Source organism: Ixodes scapularis, unplaced genomic scaffold (assembly GCF_016920785.2).
Source record: "Ixodes scapularis isolate PalLabHiFi unplaced genomic scaffold, ASM1692078v2 PGA_scaffold6__148_contigs__length_123643588, whole genome shotgun sequence".
Taxonomy (NCBI): Eukaryota; Metazoa; Arthropoda; class Arachnida; order Ixodida; family Ixodidae; genus Ixodes; species Ixodes scapularis.
The window spans coordinates 108,608,669-108,628,957 of NW_024609881.1; the positions used below are offsets into that span (position 1 = coordinate 108,608,669).

Below are 20,289 nucleotides of genomic sequence, written 5' to 3' on the forward strand. Positions count from 1 at the left end.
GCAGTACGGAAATGGTACGAAACGCCGATTTTGGACGATTCCGATCATTTCAGACATCCGACTAGGCAACCGCGAAGATGCGCCATGTTTCGAAACCATCGCATCCTGCGGCGGAGCGTGATCGGCGTGGTGGGATTAGCTCGGCGCTCTGAATGTTGTCTCCACTGTAAAGCCGTGGACACCACAAAGAAACCAGAAAACCGATCACCGACGATACGTCCGCCCGGCGAAGAAGCCGTCATGGACAGCCTGGAGCTGTCGACGGGCCATCAGGCCGTGGTGGAAAAACCTGACAAGCCTCAGACATCCGTCACCGAGGGTCGGGCCGAGGTGTTGTTCCCCAGCTCGCACGACGTGTTCTACAACCCCGTTCAAGAATTCAACCGAGACATGAGGTGAGATCGGTGCCGCATAATCCGAAAGATATTACTCTCACGAGTCAGGATCCGCCGGTATTTTCCCATGCGGTGCCATTAGATGGTTGTCCGTGATATGTTACATCGAAATTCGGTTGTGTCGAACGGCGTTTGCCGGTCAAATTGGCGCGTATGAACGGCGTTGATGGATGTCAAACGGTGTTGATATCAGTCAGCTTTGGCCACGTTGTTTAGATGAACCGCTGTCACCTGTGGTAACCTTGCTGACATTAAGAAACCTGGTACGAGGTACAGTGATCATATGCATGTTGGGCAAGGAGGTTATAATGGGCAGGAGGTGGCGTCCCTATCCCCAACGCATGGAGCGAAGTGTAACGGAAGTAGGCGTGGCCACGAGCCGCAACGAGCATTTCTCGACCAATGGGAAGCCTAGTGAGTGGGCGCCGCCATTAATTTCGGTGCAAACAACCGCGTTGCCATGACATTTCCGTGGCAACGCGACTGTGTGCACCGAAAGTAATGGCGGCACCCACTGTTATTTGAAACAGCGCTTAACGGGAGACTTTTATATTATAAACGAACGCCTGGTTGCCCAGCAGAAAGTAAGTGACTAGAATTGAGACGCTCTAGACGACGCATCGTGAAGGACTTGGCGGTGCGCAACGCATTTTTTTAATAAACAGCAGCAGCAGATCGCACGAGCGCATGCAAGCCAGGAGCGCACAGAACGGGCTCGCGCTTCCAGTACTGACTTCGCTCGCACATAATGTGGAACTAAGTACAAACACTCACGCTGCAAAGCATTTGCATCGTTGACGCCCACGGCGGACGCCGACCGCATCGAAAGCTAGCCTTATGAAGCACACGCCAGAGCAGATTAGAAAGCAGACGAACCGCCGGTGCGCTACCCCACGGCCTCGGAACGGGTGCGCAAGGCAGTCTGGGATTAAACGCATCTTCCGGCTTCACTCAGGCTGACGTCATGCCGGGTCCTGTCTGTTTAAACGTCCTTGAGGATGGGCCTTTTTCAGAGTTTTGGAGTTGTATGGATGGGTGGATGGATAGATGAATCCGACTGAGCCCTTTGGATCGGGCGGTAGCTTACGCCACCTAGCCATTTTGTTTTACCATTTAAGCTTAGAATATTTAAATGTGAAAACTATATTCACTCCGACCGCAAAGAGTTTGCTCACAATCGCAAGGGGGCTCACGATCGTAAGCAAACTCTAAGGAGTTTGCTCACGATCGTGGCGCCCCCTCGCGGGAATCGCTCGGAACATTTTTGGGGGCTCCCGTACCTTTGCTCCGTCGTCCGCGCCAGCGCCTGGCCCGTCTCTCTGTCCGCGTGTTTATGTGTGTTCTCTGGTGGCATTGCTCCATCTTTCGCCATTCCGAACGTATCTTTCTGGCATCGTTTCGCGTGCATATTCACTTCGAAATGGCTGAGGACAACCCTGGAGGAATAACAAAAGCCATGTCTACTATATAGACTCCCTTGCTCGTCTTCATACCTTCAAAGATGGTACCGTCGACTTGGAGTCATTCATTCATCACTTCGGTGTCGCGTCGTGCAAGCAACTGAAAAATGGGTCGGTTTTCAAGGCAGAGTGTTATCAAATGAAAGTAATAGTGACCAGTTTGATCCCAACCCAATTATCCACCTTGTGCAAAGCTTGTGAGCTATGTTTATGAACTATAAAATGCTGATTTTGCACTCCTTGAGTGCCTAAGTTATTCAAGCTTGTTACGTTTCGTCCCTTTGCCGTCCTGTGTACTGTGCGAGTGCCCAAGGCATCGCCGTACCTGAGGCCGTAAAAACAAACTCCGAACGGGGTGAAATCTTGACGGTTTTGGTGTCGTGAAGGCTCGCCTGCACTGCCAAAAAGTAAGGAACGGCATCAGCTGCGTATGCAGGATTTCGTTTCGGAGGGGGCCGGACCAACGGGGGACAAGATAAGGGGGTAAAGGGGTAAAGAGGGACAAGATAAAAAGAGAAAAGAAAGTCCAAGAGGAAATAAAAGCGTTTTCATTTTTTTTAAGAACTATGCATTCTTCTATTAAATAATTAAATTAAAGTTGTCATATTGGTTTTGGGATGATTATGATACATAAAAATGGTGCCCAGGAAATTCCTCACCAGGAAGGCATTTGCACTTTACTTTTTTTATTTACAAGTCACGTCAACAGAAGGCACCAGAGTTAGCAGAAAACAAGAATCATAAAAACAAATATTATATAAAGCACGACTCCAATGCATGAAGCCGCCTGTCATCGGGGCTGATAAAGCAATGATGCATGAGTAGAAACGCTGAACACCTTGATGGATAGACGATAAACACTGGAAAGCTGCTTCACCATAAATTACTTCCCATCTTAACCTGATCGAACCAACAAAAATCTCACGTGACTTGTTCGTTGGTGTCGATTTCTAAGGTTTTCGAGGTCCGTTCAGAAAAGAAAGTCAAGGAAGTCACACGACGCAACAAAGGAACGATGGAAAATAGTTTGTACACTCACATATTGCACTTGGCTCTCGTCCTGAGGCAGCAGGTCGCACACTCGCGCCCCTATCTCGCGCAGTTCTCAAACTGCCGATGACAACTTCCGTACTCGAACCTTGAACCGCAAATCCCGCGCCTTCAGGCGCCTATATTCACTTTGTTAAGAGTTTCCCCGCCACCCAAGGAGCCAATTAGATATCGCTCTTTTTAGACCAATGGGAGCCACGTGATACAAAACAAACATATATAATACAAAATCCAATTAAGAAAGTACATGTACACATACCCCCGAAAACTCCCAAAAACCTTCGCCCTAACTGTCGACCGTCAGCCGGACATCGCTTCCAGGACAAAAACCTCGTTGGGGTGCAAGAGCAGTACCGACGCTTCTTCTCAAAATAAAAAAAGGCTACAAAACATCGAGGGGCCCCGCTGCGCTCGAGCGGGGCACAGCGCATGGTACGCTCCCAGAGCGGGGGGGTTCTCGAGGAACAATTAAGACGGGGGACGAGGGGGCCGCTCCGTGGCGACGACAAACCAGCCCCGGCGACTCCGCACGCAATTGGGGCACTTGCGAAGCAATAAAAGTAGAAGTAAACGAATATATTTTCTTTCCTGAGTAACGCTAGCAGTGCAGCCTACCTCACAATATATTTAACAAATGAGATATGCGGCCGATTATAGTAGATAAATATATATATATATATATATATATATATATATATATAGTGTGTGTGTGTGTGTGTGTATGAATCCCGCAGTGCCGGCTACTCCGCGACGACCGTTATATAAAACTATATTGGAACAGAAGAAAACGCAAAAGCAACAACACACATATACACAAAAAGCAGATTGCGGAGGCTGCGGCTTACACGCCCAATCGCGCAACCCGCAGTCCTTGGTTACGTTTATCGCGATCTGTGGGGTCCCCACAAGCTGGACCCATCTTATTTAACATTTGATGTTTTTATATTTTTTTCTTCTTACTAAAGGTTGTGTTGTATCGTTTTACACGCGTGAAAATTCAGCAAAGCGTTAAATATTAAGTCGGATGCTTCCATAATCTTAGTGCTGTGGTTTGTAGAACCTTTGGTCCTACATATTTTTGTTACATCGCACAATCCATGACTTTCATAATGCGTTGAATCTTGATTGGAGATGGGGGGTTCATTAGCAAATTAATCCGACTGATCGCCACCCTTTAATAGACTATTTAATGAATAAATTCGTTAATTTAGTATTCCTCAGTCAGATTACACGAAAGACGTTAAAACTACACATTGTTAATTATTTGTACTATGTCATAAATGACATATTGCATTCCCTTCCTTTCTTGTTTCTTTTTTTTTACAACTTCTCCACAAAGTTGGCTCCGCTGTTAAAAACAAACAAAAAACACCGCATTGATATTGATGAACCCGAGAGTCAGTGACCTTTCCCACTCCCCCCCCCCCCACCCCCCCCGCTCGAAAGTTTCGGGGGGGGGGGGGGGGGGGGGGGGGCCGCAGCCCCTTCGGCCCCCCCCCCCTGTGTACGCCACTGAACGGTATGTTAGAAGCAATTTCTCTTTGAATTCAGCACGTTTACAAACGAAGTTGGCCCTGCAAATAAGGGAGTTCACGGTTTGCCAAGGCGTTCCGTCAGGGTTCTGTCGCCGTAAAGCTTGAATCCATTTCGCACGCTTTAAATGTTTTACCAGTAACTGATATTTTCAAAGGGAGGGGGGGAGGGGGGGAGGGTACTTTTAATGTGGCAAGGTGTGAATGTGTATAGTGAACGCCTGAAGAACGGAGAGCTTTATCCAGTTATTCTTTACTCGAGTACCGGGAACGGCATGATTCTGTTACACACACCTCTCGTGCGCACTTACTATCTTTTAGGTAAAAGCAGAATGTCCCCGCCGTCGCGTTGAGAACTTGGCCACCTGACACGGGATTTGCGTCATAGGCTTCTGATGCACCAATGTGAAATACGCAAGAGTTTACTCATCGATGACCGACACTGCAGAAAAACTGCTATTATAAAAATGGGCATTCTTTTTTTCTTTTTAAAATATAGATAGCTAAATTTTGAAATAGCAGCAAAGCAAGCGTTTACGATCCTGACATATAATATCAATGAGTTCTTACAACTGAACAACTGAACTTACAACCGAAACCTGGAGAATGGTGAAGCCAACTTTAGGAAGATATCGAGCAATCTTAAAGCGTGGAAAGCTGTCTGGTATTTCGCCATGTAATGGGAATGTTGAGTTCAGGCTGGGGATGGGGACTTGGCAGGAGAGGTCATTTTAATTGCATGCAAAATTACCGAGAAATGGGATTTAAGGCATTAAAGGGGCACTAAAGACGTTTCTGAGATTATCTGTTCTTGGTGATAACTCATTGTATGAAATCTTAGCATCAAAGAAGTCGCAAAATTATGCTCATGCGACATCTATTTCTGTACTAAACATGTGATTGAAGTTAGTGCCACACCCCTTTCTGAGCATTGTGTCTGAACCAGGCTCTAGTTGAACTCACTCACCTGTGTTGTAAATCAGTTGTGCCAGATCATTTTGTCGAAGAATATGCTTCCATGGTTTTATGAACACTTCCACGAAAAGTATTAACTGATACTGTCGTCATCTTTGGTGCACCATACTGATAGTGCACGGTCCTAAAATATGGTTATCTAGTTTCATCGAAAGATGCATGATCAACAGGCCATCTGTGAGCACAGGGAAATTTTTTGTACATTTGTTTTAGCAGGAACATGTAGCTTCTTAATTTGTCTAAAAGTCAGTGTAATTTATTGTCGACATTACTAATAGACCCTTCTCGAACTTTCGAAATGATGCATAGATTATGTGCGACCGCCATTACTTGGTCATGAACTGGGAGCACGCATTGGACAAGAGCACTTCGTCAGCATTCGGGGTGTACTCGGATCGAAACGCATTCCACAGGAGCACTGTGTCAGTGCTCGGCGCGAACTCGGAACCATTCACGGGCTTCATGCCGTAAGCGATGAGACCAACTAATGGCGGCTGCGCATAATCTATGCATCATTTCACAATTTCGGAAGGGGTCTATTGTGTAATGTTTCTGTTTAACAACATTTCATAACTATTAATTTAGTGTTGCAGTCATTCAGGAGTTCATCGCTCTGCGACGCGAAGAAGCACAGCAGGAGAAACAAGTGGACGGAGACAGCCAACTTAAAGTAAGTGATAAGGGGTGCCTTTAATGCACACCGGTGCCATCCATTGGGTGACCCTGAACACGTTCAACTACACATTTTTCTATCTTTTACACCTGATTCTCTCACCTTGGGGCTAGAAATAATTTTGACCGTGTTATAAGCAACTACTCATAGATTTTGCACAGACTTGATCTCAGAAATACTGCAAAGCCTTCACTATAGTTATACACAAGTTAGAAGTGTTCCAGCTGGCTATTTGATAGATAGCAGCAGTGTGCCAGTGTGTTAAGTGGTTACAAGGGAAAGCAACGCATTCAAGCACACTCAAATTCTAATCTGTGAACCAGCCCTGGTAATCTGACTTCGTGCATTGTTCCAAGGTGGAGCTATACTGTACGGTTTTGCACATAGTATGTGCATACGGCGTCATGTTGTCAATAAAAGCTGGATTACGCGGTGAGCGTGACGTCGTCCCGGCTCGAGAATTATCAGAGTAACTCGTCTCGGTACTCTGTCCCGGCGCGGTCTTCCGTGGCCCACCGCCGGTCTCTGTCTCTGTGTCATCGGCGTGCCTAGGCAAGCCCTAGTCCACTGTGCCTCGGCACAGCCTGCCCCGGATGTGTGGCTACAGCTACTTTCTCGTTTGCTTCGGCACGGAACCGCCTTTAGCCTTAGCTGCATCTTGGCAGCCATCCGACAACCGTCCCCTCATGTAACCCAGATTGCAACACCAGCCTTTAGAGAACACTTCTCTTTACAATGACGGCTTTTACTGACTCACCCCACCACTGGAAATGACATCCATTGTTGGCAATGTAGGGTGCCCTACGTCGATGTGGCCAAGCCCTTGAAAAAGATGGCCCGTGGGAATCAAACCTGAGTCTACTGTGCGCAAAGCACAGGTGTTGCCACTGCGCTACGGCACAGCGTTAATAACCCGCCCTAAATTAGGGGGTTTTGTAGTAGCCGATGCCCACTGCATGCGCTCTCTGGAAAAAAAATAACCTATTACAAAAATGAAAGACGTTTTCAATTCCCTGTAATACCGAATTAGAGTGCATCTCTTGAGGAGGAGGAGAGGGCATGGAGAGGAGGATATCCTCCTCCTGCTTTGTACCCTCTCCTCTTCCCTCCTCCTTCCTCGTGGCGTCACTCGTGACCCTCGTGACGTCACTCGTAAAGGCCTCTTGAAGGTTACTGTGAAGGTCGTGATTTTCGTCGTGACCTTCACGAGTGACCTTCGTGACGTCATTCGTGATGTCACTCGTAATCCTAAAGACCCTTGTGACGTCACGTGTGACGTCATTATGGGGAACGTACCATAATGCAATGTGCAGTTACGCCGACGGCGACGCCACTCAAGCCGGAAACGGGTGCCTAAGAGCTGCGCTCTAAAATGTTGTCATAGCACTGTCAATGCCAAGAGATCGCGCCGAAAGACACGCTTTCAAGTGTTCTGGAACAAAAAATAAACTGAAGCGCTCAGAAGAATATAGAACAAAACAAAAGAGTTTGGAACAAAAGAGACGTCTATTTTGTTCCAAACGCTTTCATTCACGCACCCCACTGCCCCACGGTGTGTGAACACTACACCGATATCGAGTTTGCCGTGACATGTCTCAGCTATCGCTGTAACCATACTGCGGGTTAACGCGGGACTGCTAAATTTTTACTCCTCTTGGGCTCACCTTCACTTTTAGCATTGCTGAGCTGATGCTTCTCGAGCCTCTTTTGCAACCCTGAACCGGTTGGGGGGGTGGGGGCGTCCGTGTTGTCTGCTCAGGTAACTGTCTTGGAAGCCCTGGCGGCCTCTGGGCTGCGCTCCATCCGGTACGCCCTGGAGATTGAGGGCATAGAGCGCATTGTGGCCAACGACTACTCGGTGCAGGCAGTGGAGAGCATCAAGCGCAACGTGGAGCACAATAAGGTGGCGCACCTGGTGACCCCCAGCAGAGCGGAGGCAGCGTGAGTGCACCCCCGGTGTCCTCTCTTCGACGCCCCCCTCCTCCCAGGGAACACTTTTTGTACATATTTTGTGTGACAAAAGTAGCTGGTCGTGCGGGATGGTGGATTTGTGCCACTGAGGACCGACTCTAAGATGACCAGAAAGGGTGTCCGGCATTATTGTCCGTGACTTTGCTTGGAGTGCAACTTTTCATTGAAGCCTCAGAAGCAGCATCCATACGTTTGTGCTGATCTGCTTAGTCTAGGCATTCTGGCCGAATTCTACCATGCTTAAGACTAGGATAAATTGGATTGTGCTATATGTGTGACTTTAGCTCTTAGGTTAAGCAACTTGTTGTTAAAGAAAATGGAGAGGTAGTCTCTTGTGCAGCTAAAGTATGTCAAGTGCTTGCCCCTGCTCTTGTGAATTATGTTTTCTTGAGCTTGGGCGGATGCCAGGTTGTCGTGTCGTGGCGCCTCGGGTCAAGATGCTTTATCCTATAGTACTAGTTGCCAGCTGCTGAATAGTCGACTGGGCTTAAAGTTGAAATTGGTCAGCTAAAAATCCAGCATATATCGCAGACTGTGAAAGTCGTTAGTATTAGTGGAGTGCCGGAACCTCCTTTACCACTGATAGGTGTACAATTTGAATAGAAAACAGCCGAAGTGGAAAGTGTATACACCCTTTTAAAAAAAATTATTTTTCATTGTATGTAAGGGTGTGTCCTTGAGCAGGGGTGTAGCCAGGGGGCGGGCTTATACATACGCATCACGTCCCCCCCACCTCCCCCTTAGTTGGGTAGGCAATGCGTCACAAAGATCACCCCTCCCCACTCCCCCAAAAGAGATTCCTGGCTACACCACTGTCCTCGAGGCAAAGCTAGTCACCATGAAAAATTCTGTCGCACTGATAGCTGTAGCTGCCCACAAGCAGGACTGTTTTGAAGTGACTCGGGCGGCAGCAGAGTGAACGACCACTCACGACCGGTTGGTGACCGGTTGGTGACGCACACTCGCCAATGCTCGAACCTGATTGACGTATCGTCTGAAGTGACTCGGGCAGGGGTTACGCTCCAGGCTCCTGATGCACTCCCACAAGGCGGACCGGTTCGACGTGATCGACCTGGACCCCTACGGCAGCCCTGCCATGTTCCTGGATGCCGCCGTGCAAGCAGTCAAGGAGAAAGGTGTGCGGGGGCTTTGCGGCGCCCCCCCCCGGGGAATGTCGGACGGGCTGACTACCGTATTTTTTGGCTACAAGGCCGCTTCACACACTTGCGACTGCTTAGAACCAGATACCTTGGAATCTCTCGAGACAATGAGAAGACCTCGGCGATATCTGTCGGGTGGCCATGGAACACTTAACATTTCCATATTATTTTTTTCTTTTTTTTTTTTTCATATCACTCTTAGTTTTTTGGTTTAACAAACTTTTGATGATGTTATAAACAAACATTTCTCATAGATAGTATGTACATTTGATCTTTGAAATGCCGCAAAACGTTCACTCTTGTAAAATGCAGTTCCAGGGTCAGCTCATAGATGGCTCTGGCGTTCCAGTGTGTTTCCTCGTCATGAGAGATTGCAAGAACATGGTCGTAAGCGAATGCGAGTGCATGTAGTCTGCGAAAAGGAGTTCTGTCCGAGGTATTTTTTCTCACGTAGCCCACACCTGGTGCGTAGACTGCTCTAGGTCTTTACTTCATCGACGTCCTACTCCCGTAAGTCGTTTGTTTTCCAACAAATAGTACTCTATGCGGGCCAAGAAAGTATTTGTCTTCTTTTCATAGGGTTTATGCGGAGCGCAAGTTCGTCTGCGTGTTTTGTAGGGACTGTGGTGACGTGAGAATGCCGAGCTCTGATCAGCTCTGATCAGCTCTGATCAGCTCTGATTGAAGGATAAGGAATAGCCCTCGAAGCAAGCTGCCCTGAGGTCTACCCACTATCCTTCCATCAGAGCGAATCAGAGCTCGGAAATCGAACGTTACCACAACCCCTGCAAAAGAAGTGGACAAACCTGCGCTCCGCATTGGTTGTTATAATTCCTTAATTGCTTTACAAGAAACAAAAGTAAGTATGAACGCTGTTCTTTATTTTGGAGGCATCCCGACGACCACGCGTGCGCTTATTTACCTGTGGTAATGGTTTTACGTCCTGAAACGGTGAGTGTTTGTGCCATCAAGATTAAGTTTGATCCACATTTTCCACTTGGGTGCAGCTAACTTGCACGTTGCCCGTAGGGACATAAGGGTGAAAGCAACACACCGACAGTCTCGGCTTTTCTTTCCAACTAATGCCAAACATGAAGCAGTGTGATCTCGATAACTGCACTGAGTGATAACTGCACTAATCACGAGCTATTTTGACAAACAAATCTCGCGCAGTCTTCAACCTTAGACAACAGCGCTGATAACGAGCTATTTTGTGAAACAAACCCTCACGTAGCCTTCAAGTTTAGATAGTCTAGACAGCATAGAACGTCGTCTTATAACGGTGTAAACTGGTCTACGAACCTTAGTCTGGAAGACGCGGTATTGGCAGGATGGACAGGGTTCTTCCGAGAAGGCGAGCCCCTCAACGGAAGACCCGACCCCAGCCCGTCTCCTTTGGCAGGGCTGCTGCTGGTGACATGCACGGACATGGCCATTCTGTGCGGCAACAGCAGCGAGACCTGCCGTGCCAAGTATGGGGCCGTGTCGCTCAAGTCCAAGTGCTGCCACGAAATGGTGAGGGGTGTGCCTCCACTTGTGAGCCGCTGCTCTGGGTGTTTTAGCACTTGGCCAGAACTTCTTAGGCCCTTGCTCTTGTGGTATGGAGGCTTTATTGTCTGCTCTTCTAGGTCATATGGAGAATGAACAATCTAACGAGCTTGAAGAAAGGGGTTGAAGTTTAAATGAGACATTTTTAAAGAAGTGAAACTTTGAAAATAGGGTGCTTCCATGCACAACACCTTCTACGACCTACGTTCCTGGGATGTATATCATGCAGTGCAGTAAGCACGAACAAGAGATTAGTGCTTTGTCACAATTTGTACAACTGAAAGTAAAACTCCAGGCTTTATCACTGAGGCTGGCTTAGCATGCAAGCACATTTCACCGCTCTGGCAGTTTTGATGTCGGTCTGCTAGTTGTCTAAAGAAACCCGACAAAAGCCCGTCATCACTTGTCCAATCCCACTGTGCGGTGCTCAGCAACTAATGGGACAACCAGTTTTTAGAATGTCATTTCGGTCCTCGGTCAGTTTATAATATTCAGAATGTCAGTGGATGCTCCACTGATACTTGGGTTTGCAACAATGTCTATAAACCACCATTGTTGGCATCATCGTGATTTCACAACAGTCTAGTTGCACCTAATCGAGGGCGAAAGTTTAATATGGACAAGGAAATTTGGAAAGATTTCATCAGTAAAGAGCCTTATTTCGGTTGAGACTTGTTCTTGGCTTGTTGGAGGCAATGGCTATGGGTGAGGCTTTGTGACTTCCGAAGCAGCTTGTGCCATCGCTGCGGAGTGAGCCTCTTTTCCCGCAGGCCCTGCGCATTGTGCTGCAGAGCATCGAGTCCCACGCCAACCGGTACGGCCGCTACACGGTGCCACTGCTGGCGCTCAGCGTCGACTTCTACGTCAGAGTCTTTGTCCGCGTCTACACCGGAGCGGCGGTGGTCAAGCGCTCCACCAGGTAGGGCATCCGTCCCTTCACGCAGAAGGCCGTGTAGCATATGTCTACGATCGTAGTAACAGTCTGATGTTCCTCCCTGTCGTTCTCGTTCTGTCGGTCGCTATAGCCCACCTTAATGTTTTCGTCCGTTGCAGCAAGCTGGGTATGGTGTACCAGTGCAGTGGCTGCGAGAGCTTCACCCTGCAGCCCCTGGGACGATGCACGGAAAAGGGCACCGGGTGAGTTGTTCACCTGCTCCTCTCAACGATCGGATGGACTGCAGACGCACGATGCACATGGGGCAGAAATGTGGCTTTCACTTGGCACGTGGCCTAAGCACAAGCACATCAAACATGTAGACTAGGGTCCCACTTTTTGCCGATTGATTGAAATTTCTTTTAGTGTGATTAGGACAGCTTCTATGCGGAAGGCAACTTTCTCTGCTTCTTGCGCAGGGGTTGTCCTAACGTCAGAATGCTAAGCTCTGATTGGTTCTTATGGAGAGATAGTGGGTAGACGTCAATGCTGGCTGCCTTGAGGCCTACCCATTATCCTTCCTATCAGAGCCAATCGGAGCTCGGCGTTCTGACGTCTCCGTAACCGCTCCTCAAGAAGCAGACAAACTTGTGCTCCGCATTGAGAACCAGTGCAAATTATGCTCTAAGCAGCAGATGTAGACCAGAATGGAATTCTACAGCAAAATGAACAAGAGAAAAGCCAAACACAATCCAATCAATACATTCTTTCAGTGCTCCTGTGTTGTGACCGTTTACCCTCATAACTGTGAATTTTGATTGTGTGGTGAAAACATTTCATGTAGTTATGTTATCAGAGCAAGGAAGCTCCATGCTGGAGAAATTAAAAAACCTTTCTGTTCTTATCTTTTCGGTGACTATATAGTAGGCTCTCATTTATTCAAACTCCAGGAAGCCATGAATTTTGTTTAAATTATCGGAAATTCATCTAAATATATGATGCGAGGTAAAAGTAGGATTTGTTATATGGATAAGCAGATATTTTATAGCTTCCGCTACACAGGCCTTTTAATCATGGGCAGGAACGCCACACATGAAACATTGGTGAAATGTGGCAGAACCCAGGGATCCTGGGTTCAATCCCCACCCCTGCCCATTGCAATCTGGATGAGCATCATACCATGTGCAGCCATGTGTCACTACAGTGTGGTGCACGTTGAAGACCCCAGGCTAGCGGTTGTACTGCACTGGCTAAATTTCTCATCTACAGCTGGGAGAGAAGTCGCCCGTTGAGGCAGACGAAGGTCTAGGATGTATAAACATACACACTCCCCAATTTTTTTTTGTGAAATGTATGAGATAAGTTTGTTTATCCCTCAAAAATGTTTTCTATCATGTGCTGTTTAGTTAGTGCATGACACCTCAAAACAAAATGACTAAGTTTGTTCATACAATAAAAAGGTTGTCTATTGTAGACTATTAGCCCTGTTGAGCGTACTTCTTACCGAGCACCGGTGCATTGTGGAGAAGCAACACCCGTGGAAGTGAGCTCCGCAGCTGTTGCTTCCCCACAGTGCACCGGCGCTCGGAATCAAGCGCGCTCAACTAAGCCGCAAGAACAAAAAGTATGAATTGTATGAAAATGCCATTACAAATAAATGGCTTGTATATATATTAAAGACATAGCGGGACAACCAAAATTTTGAAATTTGTTTGAATAAACAAGAAGTACTAAATATCTTGTTTTGAAGTACTTCAAGCTTAATGTGGTAGAATTCAATGCTACATTAGAGGCAACTAGTAGTTTGTCCAGTGCAGTGTAACTTTTCCACTGCAGAGCTTGTTACTTAACACTGAGGATGTCTTGGTACAATGTTTTTCTGGTCTGCTCTGAAACTTTCTCAAGTGAACAGAAGTGTTCCTTTGAACTCCTGATAGGACCTTGAATTCTTGAAAGGGCAATATACATACATATCCTTACAAGAATCCTTGCAGCTCCTTAAAAACCTTTGCCCATTGCTCATCAGTAGAGCCCTGCATACCCGAGGCTTCTCCAAAGATAAGTGAATTGGCACCGGCGGATGCAGATACATAGTCTGTTTTAAATAGCAGGAAATTTATTCCCCCGGTTAGTTTTTCATAGTCGTTTTTCATTTGTGAAACATGCAAGAATGAAGTTGAATTGAAATAATAAGGTACTACCAGAATGCTCTTCATACTATGGTTGGTCTCGTATTTGAGTCTGTCTTTGTGGTGATCTTTCAGCTTCAAGTGCAGCCCGGCCCAGGGTCCTCCTGTGGGGCCTTCCTGCTCCCACTGTGGCCACAAACATCATGCAAGTGATCCTGCTGGATTGAGGCGGGCTTTAGTGGGTGGGGCGGGGGACGTTGTGTTCTTGTGGCTGGTGTAACCAGTGTTGCCATCTGCCAACTAGAAAAATCAGCTTCAGTGAGCCCAAAGAACCGCTCCACTGGAAAACTGGGGAGTGAGAGATTTATTTAAACTTCCAATATGGGTGCTGGGGACCAACTTGGCAAGAAAGCGGAGGACAAACGAGACATTGAGGAACAATGAGCGAATTCTTGACAACTTTGCTCTATTTTTGGAGACATACAGAGTGGAGGTATGCAGATTACTAAAGGCAATTTGCATGTGCTTGAAAGTGCCTTCAGAAAACTGGCAGAATCATTAAAAGCAATTTCTGCCACCCACAGTTGGGGTGTTGAGTGGCCACGTGTAAAAACGATAAATTTATATAGAATGAAATCTTAACTAGGAGGGTTCTTGTTTTCTGCAGCAAATTCTGCACGATTTATTCAGTCGTGTGTAAATACAATGGTGTTTGACCGAGGTAGATAGTAATAGAACGATGGGGCACAGTGCGATGTGATGCAGTGAAACACACACTGGTAAAAAGCAGATCAGTGTTGCTAGCTGGTCTTTGCCTGTAGCTAGTTGGTTTCTTGCATTGACTGTGACTGTTTATCGTACGTAACTCGGTTAATTTCTTTTTCTGAAAGAAGTCAGTTATTGTGCATAGCGACCCGGTTTTTCGTGCCGAACAAGGGATGCGGGTGAAGGGTGCTGAATCGGCACTTCTGCAGGTGGGGGGCCCCATTTGGATCAACCCGCTGCACGATCTGGGCTTCGTGCGCCGTCTCATCGACCGGGTGAGCGCAAATCCAGAGCTGTATGGCACCTCCAAAAGGATGCTGGGAATTCTGCACCTCCTCACCGAGGTGAGTGCCTTTTTCCCTTGGAGTTGCCTTGGGTTAATGCCACCAGAAGACGAGGCCTGAAATTTGACAAGAGTGTGCCACCAACCGGCAGATGTGTGCATCTTGACATCGCTGTAGCTGGCGTCTTGTAACTAGAATCGCTGTCGTCGTAAGACGCTGGAAGGTGCGCTCTGTGCGACATGGACGTGAGCTGAGCAGCACCGCGTTGGATAGCAAGTGATGTTGTCACAGGAGGAAAGGTGCGGTCCTTGTCTTCTGCTAGGTGGTATTGCTGAAACGCTGCAGACTCGAAGAGCTAGAGAGCCGTGGCATTGATTGAGTGTGGTGGGCATTAGCGTGGTCTCTAAAGTTTCCAAGTTGTAAAAAAGGGGTCGCTGGTCGGTTCTTTGTTTACTTGCGGTTTTATTGCCTTCAGAAAATAAATACTACTTTGCAAAAGTTTCTCTGATATTACGGAGTTGAAAACATTGAGGGCTTCGCAATGTCCACTTATGCCTTGCACCGACAGGCTTGATATCCCTATGCTCCACGACAACTTTTCTTGGCAATGCAGTGGAAGGTACGTCCCGCGTCCCCTCTCCCATTTTGAGTGTGCGTAGGCTCTGGTCCTCCCCCATTTCCGGGGAGAGGAGAGCCTGCACACACTCAAAATGGGAGAGGGGACGCAGGACGTAGGTACCTTCCACTGCATTGCCAAAAGAAGTTGTCGCGGAGTATAGTCCAGAAATGTTTTGGTTGTTGCAGGGCCATATTGAAGAGAAAGGTCTTACGTGTCTTAGTTAGTATGCTTGGAAGGGGAATGGGAGGGATTTGACTGACGTTTTGTCGGATGAAGAAAAAGAAAAGGCGAGTGTAAAAGGAAGGTGCAAAAGCGACGGATGAAATGGCAGCATACGACGAACTGAAGAAGATTGGGAATCGGACGACGAGGCATCACTTCTGCACTTGGTTGCTCCTTCTGCTTTCCGTGCTCACGTCTTAGTTTCCTCTATGCAAGATGGCGGCCACCCAGTCAGACTTTAGTCCTTCCATACTCTCCTCACTTTTTGCTCCATCCAGTTGACTTCCAATTATTCGACGGGACATGCGAAGTTGGGTTGAATTAGGTATCAGAAAGCTGAATTAAAAGATGGTGAGCTCGAAATTTTGAATATCCGGCACTTTAGGTAACATGGGCTAACATTTTTATAATGAGCCGCCGCACACTGCCTCGCGACGGTGGCAGCGGCCACACACAAAGGCCAGTTCTTGCGCGTCATGCACGGCCAATCATGCTTGTAATTTGGCCACCGCCGGTTCCCTCTAGGTTGCATTAACCAATATTTTATATTTCAAGATCGAAATGGACGAGTTTTTTTTTTCTATGGAAATGTATGGGCTTTTGCCAGGACCTTTGAACAGGGTCAGATTACATGATAAGTCGAATTAACCAAGGTCCAATTAATGCAAGTCGATACTTAGTTTTCAGCGATGCCGAATCTTGTCCTCGGAATATACCCATCTGACCTGTTAAAATGTGAAGCAAGTAAAACTGTGTCAGTCTGCGAGTGACATTATGCGTGGCGTGTTGCAGGAGCTGCAGGTGCCGCTTTACTTCCTCTTGGACCGACTGGCATCTATCGTCCACGTTTCCACACCCAGCATGCTCCAGTTCAGGTGACACATCTTTCTCGACTTCTTTCTCTCCTGTTATTGTACATCCGTTTTTTTGCACGATTTTAATGTAAGGTGTCAACGACATTGATGTTGATTCGCGGTTGCAGCTTTGGAAATTATACTTTGTTACATAAACTACAGCTTGAACACAGTTGGAAAGGGTGTGGCGAGACCCTCAGTGTTTTTTCGTGGTATTCCCAGGTCTGCCCTGCTGCACCAGGGCTACAGGGTGTCCTTCTCCCATGCCTGCAAGAACTCTGTCAAAACAGACGCTCCAATGGACGTTATTTGGGACATCATCCGCACCTGGGTGCGTGACTCGTTTGTTAAATTTTTTTTTCGGAGAGAGTCGATTTGTAAGGGTCTGTGGAACTGACATTAGGGTGCCGTGGGTCGAGCTAGTTTCGCGGCATTGCATGGCTGCGCTGCAGAAAAATGCTAATTATAGCGGCCTTTCGGCGCGTTGCGTAGCGGGAGTTCATTCATAGTGTTGCCTTCCTGTCGTGGCATCAGTGCATTGCGGGAAAGCTCATAAGCTGTAACTTTTGGCGCTTGAGACGCGTTATAATAATATTCTTTATTTGTTTCATATTTTAAACGATAGAAAAGGACAAAATGCTGCATCAGCAGTTTGATGGTGGTCCAACAGACGATTTAAAAAACAATATCAAGCTACTTCAAGCACTACCAAGACAGTATCAAGCAGAATGGAATTACATGGAATTATATGATAAAATTTCTTTTGGCCTCTTGAGGGTTATCTTCGGCTTACATCCCAAGCATACTTTGTGCATGCTAAGATGTTAACCGGGCCTGCCAACTTGCAGGGTTAAGAAGTGTTGGGAACAGTTACCGGGTGCATGCAGCACATCGCTTTGAACTCAACTCGCGACGCATTGCTTCGAAAGTCTGCTTACACGGTGGTGACAGACGGGCGGTTCTGGTCTTCTAGAAGCTGCAGCATCCTTCTAACAAGGCGCTGGAACCAGGGTCACCAGCCGAGGGCATCATGCGCACCCAACCCAAGTAGGTGTGCATTGTTTTGCGAGTCGATTTTTCGCATTTTCATTGCAAACACCATTGCCCAGAACTCTAATTATGGAAGAAGTGCATTTTTGGAAAAATAGGTTAACTACACAAATGGTTCCTTTTGGCATGCCTACAGTTGTCTCTTGCCAGTCAAACCGATGCTGACAAAGTCTTTTAAGTTTGTTTTCAGCGATTAGCCAAACTTTCGACTCATTCAAGGAGTTTACAACTTCAGTAGAATTCCTCAACAGCTACAGGTCCGTCCAGCGATGGCAATTTTGTCTTCCGTTAAATTATCGGTAACTCAACCACATAGTCTACAGGTACATTTGAATATTTGGCTTCCCAAAATCCTGCCTCCACCATACTTCGTCTCACCTTACCATAGACCACGGAGGATGCTACGAGCCATCGAAGCCAATCCAATCCCGTGCGAGGGTCAAATGGCCTTTGAGAAGGGTGCAGAAATTCGCGGGGCACCTAGTCACGCAACACGGATTTGCTGGGATGGCTCGTAGAAGGTATCGTGGGGTTTCCGCTCGGATCTAGTGCATGCTAAGAGAAACTCGTGCGAGAACGTGTAAGGTAATTAGATGTGTATTGGCCAGCTGGACAAGAGGACCTTCCCGTTCCTTCTTGTATGCCCTTCCACAAGTTCGCTGGTCCACGATTTCGCTGGTCCACGATTTCAGAGCCACGGTGAACTTTGTAATGCATCCGGAGGCCAATCCATCGTCGAGGGAACAGCAGCTGCTCCGGTACCAGGTGAATCCTGAGCGGTACTGGGGCCCCAAGGCAAGAGCCAAGACCAGGTGGGTACTGCTTGGCGACGGCTCGGCGACCGCTTGGCGACTGCTCAGCGATGGCTTGGCGATGGCTTGGCGATGGCTTGGCGATGGCTTGGCGATGGCTTAGCGATGGCTTGGCGATGGCTTGGCGATGGCTTAACGATGACTCGTCGGCCGCTCATCAGACCATGCCGAAGGGTCCTCTTGCCACTTGACAGCAGCATGGCCGACCGAATCCCGACACTTACTCTTGTTCGCAGCCTGTGGTCCAACAAGGAAGCGGAGAAGCGGCAGAGGCATCAGGGCAAGCGGAAGCTCAGGGCACTTTCAGACGCTGATCCCAAGAGGCCAGCTCAGGCAAGTGCCGTGGTCGTCTGGGCTTCGATTTGCTGGGCTGCTTTGGTGTTTGGCACTGTGAATTTCTCGAGATGCCTGTCGAAACACCTAGCTTTTCTCACTTCACTTTTTCCAACAGAAGCTTTTTAGAGTTTTCAGGTGTCAGTCGATCCCTCCTCAATCCTTCCATTCCTCTTTTCTGTGAACAAGCGAGAGGTATATACTTGGCATCAGCATTTTTGTACGACATAGTCGAGGCTAGCCTAGGTTCCACAGTCCCCCTGCACTGCTGCGCGAACGAGTCTTCCGTCTCATTTGCCTGCGCCGTCGTGCGAAGGAGACGCCAGATGAAGCCTCACGCTCGTGCACGCAGCTTGGACAGCGTTCGAATGCTGTGGAAACTATACTGGCCTCGACGGCGTCGCTAGTCGAAGCCGAGTTTAGTTTCTAGTGCATTCGAGTTGTGTGCTCTACGTCTGAAGTTCGCACTGAAATGAGCAAGAAGCTATTTGTAACAAAGTGGAGATTGCCTGCCGAAGAGCCAGTTTCTTACGTAGGAAATCCCCCGTAGGGATCTGACCCCCTCTGTCTCCTCCACGCAGGAGACCTGCCAGCAAGCTGCCCACACCACACCAGAACCCACAGAAAATGAGTAAAGGCGCTCAAAAAGAAAATGGCTGAAGCTGCCTCCTTTTAAAGACGCAGTTTACATCGGTGGTCTCTTGCACACACTTCTGCGGACGTTTTTGGTATAGTATCAGGACGCGAGAGCCGCATCCTGTGCCTCGACCTTCTGACATTTCATCATCTTGTGCCCGAATTATGCGGGTACATTTGACTGCAGTTACGCTTGATGACAGTTACTTCTTGGACAACTTTCTGCGGGTACGCAGTCAAAGTGATGGGCGCACGCGAGCCTGCGTATTTCGGGCACCCATCAAAGCTGTGCACGCATACTCTTCACTTCTGAAATAGTTGTCAGAGAGTATAGTGCGATGATTGTGATTAAGCGGAACTGCGGTTAAGGGTGCCCGTGTATTACATTACTTAGCGCATTTCCTTCTCAGATAGTAGTTGTTTGTATTCAACCTCCACCTGTAGACTCTGTATCTGAGTCTTGGCTGCATCTTCAAACTTTATCCATAGTTGTAGGGGTGCTCTATTGGCACTCTTTTTTATAGTACTCATGAGGCTATATTTCTCTTTTCTTTTAGCCTCCGCATCACGAAAATTGACTGGAGCACGTGGTGGCAAACTGTTGCCGGAAGCTTCACATGAACTAAAATGCGACATCTGAAATAGAAGATCAACAAACCGGGTTATTTACAGCGGAGCTTTTAAGGGCTAGGTTCCCCAGGATTGTGTCTGGTATGTCGACACAAACCTACCTGGACAGCTTAAGCTATCTATAAGCGACGGCGGCAAGGACACAACCAGTATGGTTTCCGCCGTCACTCGTAGATGGCGCCGACCTTTCCAGGCTCCAGCTACAATAGAAGAATCGATACTTGGGCGCATTGGTGGGAATTCATCGTAGGAAACAGCGCGAAAACAAACGACGACGACGAAGAAGCACACAGTGTATCGAGTACGGCTCCGCTGGC

The 20,289-nt window shown here is 47.7% G+C and overlaps 1 protein-coding gene across 1 annotated transcript; it reads left to right on the plus strand.

Annotated features, from left to right (window-relative positions):
- The first annotated feature begins 66 nt into the window (after positions 1–66).
- LOC8035097 (tRNA (guanine(26)-N(2))-dimethyltransferase) lies at positions 67–19,359 on the plus strand. Its single transcript, XM_029987366.2, has 15 exons — positions 67–395; positions 5,998–6,082; positions 7,845–8,026; positions 9,083–9,192; positions 10,619–10,731; positions 11,535–11,683; positions 11,818–11,901; positions 13,903–13,972; positions 14,742–14,876; positions 16,450–16,532; positions 16,734–16,842; positions 17,485–17,558; positions 18,254–18,373; positions 18,610–18,706; positions 19,288–19,359. Exons 1-15 carry the CDS (start codon positions 85–87, stop codon positions 19,339–19,341), a joined length of 1,776 nt encoding a protein of 591 aa, XP_029843226.2. The 5' UTR covers positions 67–84; the 3' UTR covers positions 19,342–19,359.
- The last annotated feature ends 930 nt before the right edge of the window (positions 19,360–20,289 follow it).

Coding starts and splice junctions, on each gene's coding strand:
- LOC8035097 (XM_029987366.2), top strand. CDS start 85: ATGTTTCGAAACCATCGCATCCTGCGGCGGAGCGTGATCGGCGTGGTG. Junction 16,533..16,733: donor CCCAGCATGCTCCAGTTCAG/GTGACACATCTT, acceptor TGGTATTCCCAG/GTCTGCCCTGCTGCACCAGG. Junction 16,843..17,484: donor GGGACATCATCCGCACCTGG/GTGCGTGACTCG, acceptor CTGGTCTTCTAG/AAGCTGCAGCATCCTTCTAA.